The 14,564-nt window shown below is 37.3% G+C and overlaps 1 protein-coding gene across 1 annotated transcript in view; it reads right to left on the bottom strand.

Moving 5' to 3' along the window:
- The window catches only part of CACNA2D3 (calcium voltage-gated channel auxiliary subunit alpha2delta 3), a 794,881-nt gene that overhangs the window by 45,204 nt on the left and 735,113 nt on the right, over positions 1-14,564 (bottom strand). The window contains exons 33-35 of the mRNA XM_060109938.1: positions 13,958-14,010; positions 12,412-12,467; positions 5,027-5,138 (exon numbers count right to left, since the gene is read on the bottom strand). Of these exons, the coding sequence (XP_059965921.1) occupies positions 5,027-5,138; positions 12,412-12,467; positions 13,958-14,010 (221 nt within the window). The remainder of the gene's footprint in view (positions 1-5,026; positions 5,139-12,411; positions 12,468-13,957; positions 14,011-14,564) is intronic.

Below are 14,564 nucleotides of genomic sequence, written 5' to 3'. Positions count from 1 at the left end.
GAAATCTAAATTTAAGCGTAAACTACATACTGCTTAGGAAAAATATTTACTGTAATTATATGATAAAGGGACTCCTAATTACAAAAACATAACAATTACTTCTGGGCAGTCAATAGCAATAGGATACATGATTGAAGCCCAAATGTAAATCTACTGTGAAGAGAAACTCGGTCTCTATTCTGTTCCCACAAAAATAATCAATAGCAAAGATCAGCTCACAGTAAAAAATGACAAAACACATGAGAAAATAATCAACCAGGAAAGAAAGTAGACACAAGAAACAACAGGATTGGTACCTTCAAAATTTAAACTATTAAAATAATCTTAAAAGGCCTTTATTATTGGTTATAGAAACTTAAGAATAAGACTTTATGTAAAAAAAAATACAGATTTTTAAAATAAGCAAATAAAACTTCTAGACATAAAAAAGACAACCTTATTAAAATCTCAATGGATTCTTTGCACACCTGAAACTAATATAGTATTGTAAATCAACTATACTTCAATTTAAAAAGAGAATGCAGTATTTAAAAAAAATCTCAATGGACTTTTTAAGCAGCAGACTAGACACAATCAAAAGGAAATTAGTGAACTCTAATATGCTTAAGGAAATTAGGTAGAATAAAGTACACAAACAGAAATACATTTAAATCTAAATACACTTCAATGATACTTCAGAACATTAAAGAGACACACTTTAAAAGCCATCAGAGGGGAATGAAAAGCCAGACTACTTATAAAGGTGCAAACCTAAAAGTCATAAGACAATGGAATAGGATCTTCAATGTATCAATTTAGATAGTATGAAGTTAAATTATCACTGCAGAGTACATATTAAATAAGAAATTTCAAATAAAGAATGAGATAATTTATCACTCCCAGATCATTCCTGAAAATAACTTCTAATGTACTGTACAACCAAAAACAATGGTTAAAAACAAAGGCAATTGTAAGTAAACAACTTGGTAAACATCTCATTTACTATAGCCAGCAATAACAGTAATAAAATATTTGGTAGGTTGAGAACACAGTAGAACTAAAATGTTAGAAAATACTACATGAAAGAGATGAGATGTAATCCAAGTTAGAGGTTCTAAGGTTTTGTTTGTTCTGAAGGAAGGAAGAGATCCTGACCAATTGAAATATGTTTAAAAGGTTAAGGGTTAACTAGCAAAAGAGCAGAGCATATACTTTGCTAGTATACACTAGTATACTGGTAAGGGAAAAGAGGGAATGTAGAAGACAGAATGAATACAACAGAAGGCAAAAAAGAAAAGAAAGGAAAGAGGGAGAAAGAAAAGAAAAGAAAAAGCACATGGAAGAGAAAACATAAAATGACAATAGAAATAAATACAAACTTATTGGTAAGCAAAATAAATTTTAAAAGATTAAATCTGCAGTAAAATTTCAAATCCAGCTAATTCTATTTATAATACAAAATCCTAATGCAAAATGACAAAAAAAATACTTGAAAATAGAGGGAAAGGGGTAAATATGCCTAGAAAATATTACCTAAAGAAGAACTACTAATCCTATGCTATTATCAAACAAAATAGGCATTAAAGCATAAAGACTTTCATATAAAGAGTGTTATTACAGAATGATAAAAGGAATGATTTATTAGGAAGCTACACCAGTCTTGAACAGAAATATCCATGGTAATATAGCTTCACAATATAGAAAGCAAAACAGAGTGAATGACATGAAGAAATGGAAAAATCCATAAGCCTGGTGAGAGCTTGACATCTAAAACCGACCAAGAAAAAAAAAGTTTGAAACACATAAACACACCTGATCCAATGGATACATATTAATCCCTGTACTCAGCTTTTAGAGAATAAAATTTGCTTTCAAAAACATGGGGACAAATACCAGAATACAAAGCAAGTCTCCACACATACTAAAACACATGTGTTATACAGACCATGATGTCATTTAATTAGATATCAATAATAAAAAAAAGATAGCCTCAAAACCCATATATTAGGAAATCTTCAAACACTATTTAAAAATTTACAGAGCAAAAAAATGGTGAAAGTTAGAAAATTGTTAGAGCTGAATAACAATGAAACTCCCTATATTAAATTTACAAAGATAAACTGGAATGTAGAGAGAAAGTTTATATATATATAAATGAAGCTGAAAAATGAAATTGAAAAAGCATCAAACACAAAATCGTAGAAAATAAAAAACAGGGTAAATCCCAAAAACATAGAAGAAAGGTAATGATACAGATAAGAAGCAAAATAAATGAAATAGAAAGTCAAAGAAACAGAGAAAATGAAACAAACTAAATGATGGTTCTTTGGAAAGAAAAACAAAACAAACCTATCTGCACCAGTATGGAGAGGGAGGGAGAGAAGAAAGGAGGAAACACAGAGGGTGTGAAGGAGGGAGACGGGGGAAGAAGGAGAGAGTGATTTCAAAGGGGCAAAATCACAAATATGGTAACATTTTTAATGAAAAGAGAACACTATTTACAAATGTATGCAATGAACTTGAAGAGTGAGATGAAACAGGCAATTTTCTCAGAAATATAACACCAAAATCATTTAAAAAAGAAATGGAAATTCCAAAGAGATATTATCTAACCACTAAGGAAACTTGAGTGACTGAAAATTTACTCACATACAAAAACAAACAAATAAGCAAAAACCCATCGGTCACTGAGAGTTTTATGGGTAGTTTTACTAAATCTACAAGAAAGATAATTTAATCTTACACAAAATGTTAAAGATATTAGAGAAAGAAAGAAGACTCTTCAGGTAATTTTGTAACAATAAAATGACCTTAATAGCAAAGCCAAACGACAGGTGAAGTAAGGGAAAGTATAGTCCACGCTCCTTTTTGAGCACAGATGCAAATGTTCACAATATAATATGACCAAACGAATCTAGTAATATGGTTTTTGTTTTCCATTTTTTGTAATCATGACAATGAAAGTCCATCCTGGGAAAGCAAGTATGTTTTCATATTAGATAACCCATCTACTATTAAAGATATTTATAATATATACGATATAGTTCATGATTTAAAAAAATTTAAGTTATATGAATGTAACAACATATTTAAAAATTAAAATTATTTTAATAATGGATGTAGAAAAAATTTTTGATAAATTTTAACATCCATTGAAGTTTCAAACAGTAACAACCAGAGCAACAAGTACACTTGAAGAGGTTTTCTTTAACCTAATAAATGGCTACCAAAAACTCATAGCAATTTAGGAAATGGATAATAATTAAGGTTGCACAACACTGGAATGTGCTTGATGCCCTTGAATTGTACACTTAAAAATAGTTACAATGGTAAATTTTATATTATTTATATTTTCCTACAATTTAAAAACCCTATATCAAACATCATACTTAACATGGAATTATTACAAGCAATTCCTTTAATTAGGAACAAGACACAGTTGTCTACTCTCACAGCTTCTAGTCAACAAATGTATCAGAGGTCCAGTTCAATAAAACAATAATTAAGTGTAGAGATTAGAAAGGAAAATTTTACAAATGATATTACTCTGTGCGAAAGAAGTCCAAGAGAACCCATATACAAACTATTAGATCTAAAAGAGCAGTTAGCAGTTGGATGCAGGATATTTAACATACAGAAATCAGTGAGCTTCTCATATGTTAGCAATTACCGATCCGATAATGTAGTTTTAAACATATGCCATTTCTGATAGCAAAAAACCATAAGCTGCTTAGGTATAAATCTAACATAAAATTATAAAACTGTATTGATAGGTATGTAAATAAAGAGAGATATTCAGCTTATAAGTGGGAAGGTCCAGTATCATTAAAAATAGCACTTATCTTCAAATTAATCTATAACTTATAGCAATTTTAATCAAAACCCTAGCATAATTCATCAAAATTAAGAAGCTGATTCTAAAATTAATACAAAAGAGTAAACAGGCAAGTTGATTTAGAAGAAGAATAAGAAAAAGAGATTTGTTCTCCTGGCTACCAAGTCACATTACAAAGATATAATAATTAAAGAGATATGGCGTTGACACAGGTTTTGGCAAACCATAAAACCTGAAAACAGATCTGCAAATAGATGGGAATTCAGCCCATGACACAGGTATCATAATATATCTATTGGAAAATAAAAAGTACTCAATATAAAGTGCTGGTTAACAGGCCAACTATATGGAAAAGGACCAAATTAGACCCTACCTCATGACACTCACACAAGTAAATTCCAGAGGGATTAAAGTTCTAATGTGAAAGGCAACCCTTTAAAGTATTCAGAATAAAAATATATGAGAATATATTTATTACATTAGGGCAGACACTACTTTCTGAAACAAGGCACAAAATGCACAAATTAAAGAAGAAAATAAGAATAAATTAGACTACATTAACATTAAAAAAATTTATATGCATCTATAGACTTCTATAAAAAGTAAAGAGAGATAGACCAAGGAATAAGACACATATACAGAGCAGAGAACTGCCAAGAAATCATACCTGAAACGAAAGAATGCCCAAATCAGTAAGAATAGATCCACCACCCAGTAGAGAACTGCCAACAGGAATGAAGAGGCCAGAGACCCCAAATGACCAATAAAACCAGTGAAAGAGGCCTGACCTCATTAGTAATCAAGGACACTCATATTAAGCCTCCAAGAAACCATTTCCAATATGTCAGATTTGGGTGAATCCTGAAGGCTTGGTGCCTTCAATAAAAACACCTGAGAAATTTCCCCAACTAGCTGAAATTGCCAACTGTCAATTGGGGAAAAAAAAACAATCAGGACTTTTCCCACCCATCTACAAACTGGACTAAAAATCTCTTATATTCCAGGATGTATTTTCATACATTTGAATGTTTCCCAAACTCTAAATGATCTCTCTAGCAAAGCCAAGTGATGTTCCTTCCAAGCTGATGGAAATACTTCCTCACACAAGAGGGCAGCCATGTTTCCAGCTCTCAACGTAATCCTACGCATGCCAGCCGCACTGGCCTGTTTGGAAAAGTTCTATACTGAGCAGAAAGGGGCAGGGGTGCTTACTTGGAGCAGTCTTCACAAGCAATGTTCCCTGAGGTTTCCTTGATGGTGCGCTCAGAGACAAACGCTGGATATTCAGTATCACAAGGCTCCAGGGTCTGTTTCAATTTCTGGGCTATAGGAATAAGGAAAAAAAAAAAGATAAAGAATACAAGGCACAGGCTTTGTTGTGACTGGCAGCCCACAGTAACTCAGAACGCAGTTCCGCTCCTGCTGCTCTGTGATTTTTCTAGGCACAGCATAATGCATTATTTTCTAATTAGTCAAGTGATTTCATCTGCCAAGCAACTCTATAAGCTATAATTCCTCAAGCAGTTCTGCTGGCATGATCAACTATCATTTATGCATCACAAGAATTCTACTTTCTGGGACAACATCAGTCACTCGGTCTCTGACCTCATACTTACTTGAACTTAGCAGTGACAACAACAACACACACACACACGTATATACATCTGAATAGATGTATAAAATACAAGTTACACCATATTATTTAGGGTCATGATACAATTGCATGGTTTTATTACAGAAACAAAATTGAAATATGGAATAGTAAAATACATAATGTCTTTGAAACACAGCCATGAACCTAATCCTACTATTATGAAGTTCCTTGTCCAGTAAGATAGTACTAAATAACCCTGGAACGTGGATGAGTACACAGTAGGTACTTGGTAAGGGCTGGGTGGTGGATTAATTAGTTTAAACAAGTTATGTCCAGTGGGCAAATTCCAAAACCTAAGTCTCAATTTTTTTAAATTTGTAAATTGGGATAATATAGTTCTTTTATTAGAGGCTGATGTGAGATTTCAATGAAATAATATATGTTGAGTACTTAGTGCAGTACTTGGAACATAATGAGTGCTAATGTCAATTAATAATAATAATAATAATCATAGCAACAACAACAACAAAAATAAAGCTAGCATTCTAATGAAGCCATTAGGGATGATGATAATGATGACAGATACTATAGCATAGTGGTTAAGGGTAAAGTCAGAGCAGTTTGGAGTACAAATTCCTGCTTCACTGCTTTTAGCTAATCCTCAGTATTCTCATCTGTAAAATGGAGATGCTAGTAGTATAGGTACTCTTCACAGGAGATCTACTCATGAACATTTTCCCAGTAGAACGCTTGCTTATAGGTTTCCAATACCTAAACTTTGTATAAAGTTTTTGGCTGATGTTTATATAGAAATATAAATACATATTTGTAACAAAGTCTCCAGTTACATTCCAAATGTAACTGGTTTGGATGTCAGAACCACCAGTAGATGTTTTGTAGAATGTCCATCTGGGAGGCTGCCGGCATTACGTGAACCATCAGAGGGTTACTGAATGCAAAACAACTGTTTGGTAACAACCAGATAATTGTTGGGTGATCAGGAAGCCATGTTTTAAGCATTTGCATCCTAACGTGATTCTTTTATATACAGGCGTTTTTACTGAGCTTTAATTATTTTGAGGAAATTGGTTGGGGGTTGGGGGTTGAAGAATAACACCTTGTAATTTTTCTTATTTAAAATGAATGGAAGTAGCCTCAGTCAGCTTTTTATGCATAACATGATTTTCAGGAACTGGTCACTGACATTAAGGGGAGATTCCCATGCTAACTCACAGGGCTGTTCTGAGGAATAAATAGACTAATGCATGTACAACTCTTAACAGAGTGACACACATGCATATTTTCACACACATGTGTGTCCCTCCTCCCCAGCAGCCTTCATGTTACCATGTACATGCCAGGAGTTGGGCTAATCGTGTGGTACTGACAGCTAAGAGCACAAATTCTGGGTGTTGTGAATTCTGCCACTGCTGTATGACATCAGGTGGGTTTTTAATTTCTCCACACTGTAGTGTTCTCATCTGCAAAATGCGAACCAACTCCACATGGTCGTTTGAAGATCAAATGAATTCATCCACTAAAAGTGGCTGGTACATTGTTAGGGCTACTTAAGTGTTTGTGCCTACTGCCAGCACCACTTCTACTGTGAAGGTTACTTCATTGAATCCTCAGACTGTCAGCCTTTTTGAGCCACTGCTGCTTGGTTAGAATGGCAAGCAGACGGCTGCCTCCCTGATCCTGACTCCACCGAGGGTACCACGCGGGTAGTCGTCATGCCCGCAAAGGGCCAGGTTCTGAACACTGTCTATCCCCTGAGCCTTCGGTGCCAGCTCATAGGAAGTGTCATTACATGCTTGCTGAGTAAATGAATAATTCTCTTGAATGGTGTTTTTCAGGCAAATAACACAGACAAAGGAAATGGGAGACTCTCGGTCCCTAATGGCAAATTGCCTGCCTTGGGTGGAAGGCAAGGGGATTTCAGGCGGCTGAGGTCCAACAGTCACAACACAGAGGCGCTGGGTGGGAACATCATTCTCTCCCCATTTCTTTGTCAGTGTCCTCGACTTTTGTCAGGAAGATGTCTTTGTTTGATGCTAGGGAGTCTCTTCCATCTTTCTTTCATTTGCTTTTTTCCCCTTTACCCTAGGGAGGCCAAACATGAAGCTCAGATGACCTGACTACAATATGATAACATGGTTTCTTTTCAGGGTTCTTATTTTTACAATTGATTTCTCTATATGGCAAACAATACTAAGTTTTAATTTGGGAAGCTTCCCTTTAATATTTAATTTATCTAACTTTCAAAAAGTCGGTCAGTTGAAATGAAATAAAGATTAAGTAAACAAAAGCACAGATTATAAGTGGATATGGCACAGGATGCAGATGGCATATAATAACCCAATGATGGTAATGGATAAATTTATTAAGAAATTTATATGCCAGATGTTGTTCTGCTTTACATGTATTTATTTATTTAACAGTACAACATGACAAAATTAAAAAAAAATCAAACTGTGAGGTAAGAACAATTGTTATCTCTGTTTTGGAGATTAGCGAATGGAGGAGAGAATGAAGTGAATTGTCCAAATTCATCCAGTGAGTATGTGGCAGAGCCAAAATTTGAACTTGAGCTGTCTGGCTCCAGCGCATGTATGTATATTTAACTGCTTTATGAAGTTTGGCCAATAAGAGAAAGGAAGAAAGGTCTTTGGGGCAGGCTGAGATAGGCAGCACACGTGATTTAAATAACCCTGATAATTGCACCATCTCTAATTCTAATTGTCTGGGCCCAGTTACAATGGAATGAGTCCAGCGCTCTCAATGGAGAGACTCATTTGGCTCTGATCTTTTCTAGAGATGAAATTCTTATTCCTCTGACAACTGTAGGGCACCCGTACTGATGTGGTGATGAGCCGTTGAGTCTATTTGCAGTATGACTATAGATTGGCTGGAAGTTGCTTGGTACTTTTGGGAAACACACAAATTATCATATAAAACCATGGCCACATTTAATCTAAATAACATGGTTTATTATGAAGACCTTTCTTTGTCTGGAGTGCTATGGAAAACACCACATATATTTGCTAGTCATTACTGTTTATCTATGGAATTTCAAACCAATAACTAAGGTTGCCAGTCATCTGATGGGTACTGTTTTAACTCTCAGGCATTTAAAATTCATTATCTTACAAAGGTGTAGGTACACAAGCATCATGGAGCTCAGATAGACTGATTCCTTTTTTTCTCAGAAGGGAAAACTGAAGTTCAGAAAGCAGACATAGCCTGCCTGGAGTCCCAGAGATCACGATCATTACCTAAATAGCAAAACAACCACCACCACCTTTGCAGCCAATACTCACTAAGCGCTTACTACATGCCAAACACTGTGCTAGACCCTTTGATGGATGGAATCCTCACCATCACACAGTGAGCAAGGCCCTGCTGCTATCCTGTTTTACTGATGAAGAGGCTAAAACTCAGAGAAATGAAGTTAACTGCTTGCCCACAGTCACACCACTATGTTATGGAGCCCAAATGCACATACACATGGTCACATCCCGGAGCCTCGGCTCTTGGCCATCACCCTGTCTGCCTCCCACCCCAGTTATACTGGACGTCTCAGGCTGAAGCCGCCAGAACCTATCACTCACTCACAATGAGGCACCCAATGGAGCATCCACACAATTGGATTTCTTTAATTTTCCCTTAGCAACAAATGTCCCTGATGAGAATAACTGACTTGGGTTCCCAGTAATTCTGTGCAGACAATCAGGAATGAATAGAGTTGCCATTTGAAAAGCTTTCCTCTTCTTTTGTCTCTGTGAATGCACCCCCATTCATAACCGGGTGCCAGCAAGCTCCATTCTCTTTGTGCAGCTTCGCCAAAATGATACCTTTGTGATAATCAAGCAGAAATGGCCTTCCACAGTCCCCTTCATTAAGGAAATGAAGCAGATAAACAGTGTAATTATGGATTCCATTTTTAGTTAAACAAAGATCTATGTCTCAGCTCAGGGTTTTTATCCAGTGAGGGAAGGGTAAATTTAGAATGAAGAAACCTCTCAAGGCAATATTGTTATGATGCTTGGAATTTTCCCTGCTTACACTGGGTCTGAGATTCACATTTACCTCTAACAAAGATTCAGATGATTGCAGCTCTGTGGGCAAGTGCATTCACCATCTGAACCAGTTTCTTCATCTATAAAATAGAAAAAGTCATAGCCATGCCCAGCAGAGGGCTGCAGGTCTGAATGAGACAATCCACGTGCGGCAGCTTGCTCAACTTGGGACTCACAGAAAGCCAGGTGCGTCTCTCGCCGTCCTCCAGCAGAGGTGGCTGGCCTTGGTTTGGGGTTGAGTCCATTTCCTATTAGCTGTCTGACTTACGTGCCTCAGAGAGGCTTAGTGACACATTCTAGCAGTCCCCACCTCTCAGGTATGCTGAAGGGATCTGAAGAGAACCTAGTGCCAGCTCTCTGGGAAGGAAAAAGTACTATATATTGGCACACAACTTGCAGATGATGTAACTATCTGACAAGGTCTTTGTGCAGTCTGTTGATGGAGTGAGAGGATTTGGAATTACCTACTAAGGGTTGTTTAAAAAGCTTCCCAAGACAGAAAACAGAGACTTGAAGCATCACATCATTCCTCTTAGCTAAGGTGGAGGGGGAAGAAGGGAGAAGGGATGTGAAATTTCAGAATGGGAACTTTCACAAGTTTCTGTAACTGTCATGAGTGCCAAGACCGTATCCCCCTTCCTAATTCATCTCTCCTGCCCTACACCAGGGTTTCTCAAGAGTGGCACTATTGACATTTTGAGTCAGATAATTCTTTGTTGTGAGGGGCTGTCCTGTGTGTTGTAAGATGTTTAGCAGCATCTCTGACTTCTAACCACTGGATGCCAATAGCTCTCTCCCATCCCCAGTTGTGACAACCAAAAATGTCTCCAGACACTGCAGTGACCCCTGGGAGGCAAAATCACCCCCAGGTTGAAAACCACTGGTCTAAGTGGAGATCACAGGGATGGGCACTTAAAAGAAACTCTACAACTAATTGTCCATGTCAAGGACCAGAGCAAGAGTGAGGGCAGATGCCTGTGGCAGCAGGGAAGGGAAGCAGGTCAAGGTACGGGGGAAGCAGCAATGGAGGTTGGCGTGAAGAGGGCGCACTCTCATGCTCACCACCAAAGCCCCTCAGCCAGGGTGGGCAGGCATGCGGATATGAAGAGAAATGAGAGGAATGCCAGAAAGTGAACCACTGAAGACCACCAGCCTGCTGCCCCAGCACTAAGCACACTCCTCAGAGAGAGCCAGACGTCTTAGCCAAAAGAGACACCACCACCCAAAGCTGGAGCCCCGCCCACCATGCTGGAGACTCGCTCTGTGCCCCATCTTGCACGTGGGCTTTGCACGCACAGTTTAATCCACTGCTCACAACCACATCGCGTCTATTGTTATCTCTGTTGACAAGCAAGGAAACCAAAGCCCAGAGAGACCAAGCGACTTGTCCAGAACCGCACAGCTAGCAAGTGGCAGAGGAAGGCTGCCTGACTCCAAGGTCAGGGCACTTCATCTCTAGCTGAAACAGAGCTCAAAGCCTGACTGGCAAGGAGTGGTGATTTGTCCCCAGGCACTGGTGCTGCAGAGAGCAGCCATCTAACCAACTTGCCATCCATTCTCTTGGCCTCTATTGATCACCTTTCTTCCTTTTCTCTCACCTAATCTCATGTACCTTTTTTTCACCCCAATAGTAAAATTGTGGACACGCTAGCCAAATAAGAAAACTGACTAGAAAAAGATAACAAGCACCCATTATGTAAGTTCCTTCTCATCTTTCTTTTTCAAATCATGTACAATTTTAAACAAAAGCAGGTTCATGTTATAGGTAAAATTTTCTTTGGGGTGCATGAAAGTTTTCTTATCTCCTATTTTGGTTCCTGCCTACTGACTTCCCATTGGCCTGACTGCTGATCTGATTTAATTCTACATCCTCCTTCTCCCCAACCATTGGGGGGTTTTGGGGGGTGTATACAACTTTGCATATTGTTTTTCTTGCTATATTAGTAAATTTCATAGGTATTTTCTATGCCTTTCTGTGAATGGGCTGTCATTTTTTTGTGGTAAACGTAAGTTTGTTTCCTATGTCTGTGAGTCTTTTTCTGTTTTGTATATAGATTCATTTGTATTATTTTTAGACTCCACATATAAGTGATATCATATAGTATTTGACTTTCTCTGTCTGACTTACTTTACTAAGTATAATGTTATCTAGGTCCACCCATACTGCTGCAAATGGCAATATTTCATTTTTTTACAGTCAACATCATCATCACCATTATCATGAATTAATTACAGCTACCATTTTTGAGGGCTTACAATATTCCAGTCCTATGCTCAGCATATATCATGATTTATCTTACCATTAAATGTACACATACACACAAATGATAAGAGATAAATATTTTTTATTATTTTCTCTACTTTGCCTACTGTGGGGAAACTGAGCCTTGAGGAGATCAGCTAACTTGACAAAGGCCAACCTCAGAGCCAGAATTCAAATCCATACTAATCTAACTCCACAACTCAGGCCTCTAATAGTTTCTACTAATTACTGCTCAAATCATTGATAGTTTTGAGCAGGGAAAGTAATCTGATCAGATTTATATTTTATGAAGGTAATGGTAAAAAGGTAACGGTTATCCATTCATTCAGCCTGAGAAAGGCAATGTGTCTGTGACCCTTAGATTTCAGCACTGCCCACTAGCTTTTGAAGAATTCTCCTGTGCAGTGTATGACCTCAAAGCCTTAGTTAAGGAAACAGGTCAAAGTGTACATTCAACATGGGCTGAATGAAGCCTGTGGAATTTTTGTTAGACTGAACAGCGCTGCCCTTAGCACAAAGGATGCCTTTTGCTGACAGAGAGGAGAAATCATCACTTCTTTGTCCTGGGTAGTTTTACGTGAGCACATCCCTGGTGAAAAGTAGCCAGTGAACCCCGGGTTCATCACTCTGGGCAAGGAAAGAGAAGCCAGTTGCTGCTTACCTTTAGCTGTCATATCTGAGTGCCACCAACTGCAGAGGTTAAATTCCACCAGGAACCTAAACAGGAAATGGAAAAGCCCAACGTTACTTGGTCACACACACCCTGAATTGAAGTGACATTCTGTGTTATTCAGCATCACTCACCTCATTTGAAAGAATAACATCATCATCTTGAGATATCAAGGGGGTTGGTTCAGTTACCACTGAATTTTCACTAGGCTTTGTCTTACTTGTGAAAGACTATTTTATCACCAATGCCAGCCAAACCCTGAAATCAGGTTCACCTAGACTCAGGGACTCTTTTGAGAAATATCTGCTTTATAGGCAGAAATTGTTTTCTTGTTATAGTCTGAGTCCATAGTAAAAAGTCAAATTTCAAAGGGCTTCCCCTGCCTTGGTTCAGAAATACAAATGGAATATTCTCTACTTAGACTATGATCTACACTAAAAGGATGTTTTCAAAATTTACACTGTAACACAAATGTATTCAGTTGTGTGTGTGTGTGTGTATGTAGGGCAGGGTGGTGGGGACAGAGAGGACAAACTCCTTTTTATGAAATTATATCACAATGCAACTCCACAAAAATCATAATTTCTCAACTGCTAGTAAAGAATGCAAAAGTAATATAAATCATCCTCTAAATAAATGGAAATAGATCAAAATTCAGTCATTTCCTTCTCAGGCACATGGCTGCTATCCTCTAGCAGCTCACAATCAAAATCTCACTATTACCTGTATTCTCTGATTCTTATGTACATTTAGAACTTACTCCCCACTTGAAGTTATAACTTTGTTAACATAGGTTACATTGAAGCAATAAGGAAGACAATGTCTGTTCATAAAATAGCAAGAAATCTGACTTAAACTCATAGAACTGGAACCTTAGTGGGGAAAATAAGAATAAGAGAGTTTGGTGCAGCTTGAATGATCTGGTTTCCATGCTGGTCCATGGAATTCCTCCTTTCTGTGTGACACAGTGTTTCTGTAATGTGTCCAATATCTCATCTGGAAGTCAAACCTTTCATCTTTGTGCCATTTCAAGTCTGACCTAAGTCACAGATGCATCCAGCAGGACTGTAATTTGACAGGGTAAACAATTAAATCACACCTGAGAAAGCTCCTGACCCATGACTGCACAGGCCCCCACGGCCTGCACATGCCAAGACATCCAAAGTAGCACAGTGGACAGCCTGGCAATTTGTTCTTCTGACCACAGCCCACCCAGGCTGCATTAAAAACAGCCAGACATCTATGTTACATTTAACAGTAACCACAATAAATAAATTTGGTTTGTGTATTGCAAGCTGTTAGTCTGCTAAATGGTGATATTAGGGCATGAGCAGTGACCATGAATAACTTAATAAAAGATAATTTTTTGGACTCAACGTTCAATATTTCGAGATGTTCAATCAGGTTATCGCAGAGTATTATGAATGTAATGGTTATTGGAAGCACAGTCTCCCAATTCACTTTTTAACACAGAAAAGCAATAATACTTTTTTATAAGCAATAATACTTTTTTAAACATGTAACAAATTGTACTTACAAGACAAGTTCTGTCATTATCCATTTTATTGCAGCAAGGAAGGCATTATAAGGCTGAAGAGAAGAATTCAGTTCATTAAAAACAATGTATCACACACAAAATTTGTAGTTTAACCTAAGGCTTTACAAAAAGACAATGTTATTTTTCTAGAGAGATTGATATCATGTCAAAAAACAGTGAAGCTCTAGCTTAAAGAAGAAAATGGTTGGATACTGTATCCCAAAACTAACATTTTAAAACTTTGAACTCCCCTGTAGTGAGATGTGATTTACAAGTAAAATAAACATGATCTAATACAGGGGTTATCTCTGGGAGGAAAAAGGAAGTTCACCAAATGATGCTTAAACCTTTACTCTCTGGGGGCTAATATTTCGCAGCCTAATGCTGAGTGGTTGGAATCATATAACTAATTTCAAATGGTAATTCACAGGGCTGCCTCTTGGAAAGGTGATTCCCTGTTCTCTATCACTGTATGTCATTCATTGAAATAAGCAAAAATTTCACATGCTTGATTTTAATGCTGCCCATGAATTATGTAGGATTTAAGCTGCTTTTTCTCACACTTACATATTCAGACTTGAAAAAAATGATAACCATATAAATATGT

This window comes from Mesoplodon densirostris, chromosome 10, assembly GCF_025265405.1.
Source record: "Mesoplodon densirostris isolate mMesDen1 chromosome 10, mMesDen1 primary haplotype, whole genome shotgun sequence".
Lineage (NCBI taxonomy): Eukaryota > Metazoa > Chordata > Mammalia > Artiodactyla > Ziphiidae > Mesoplodon > Mesoplodon densirostris.
Note: the sequence above shows the minus strand (reverse complement) of the source record. Positions and strands in the feature narration are given on the sequence as shown.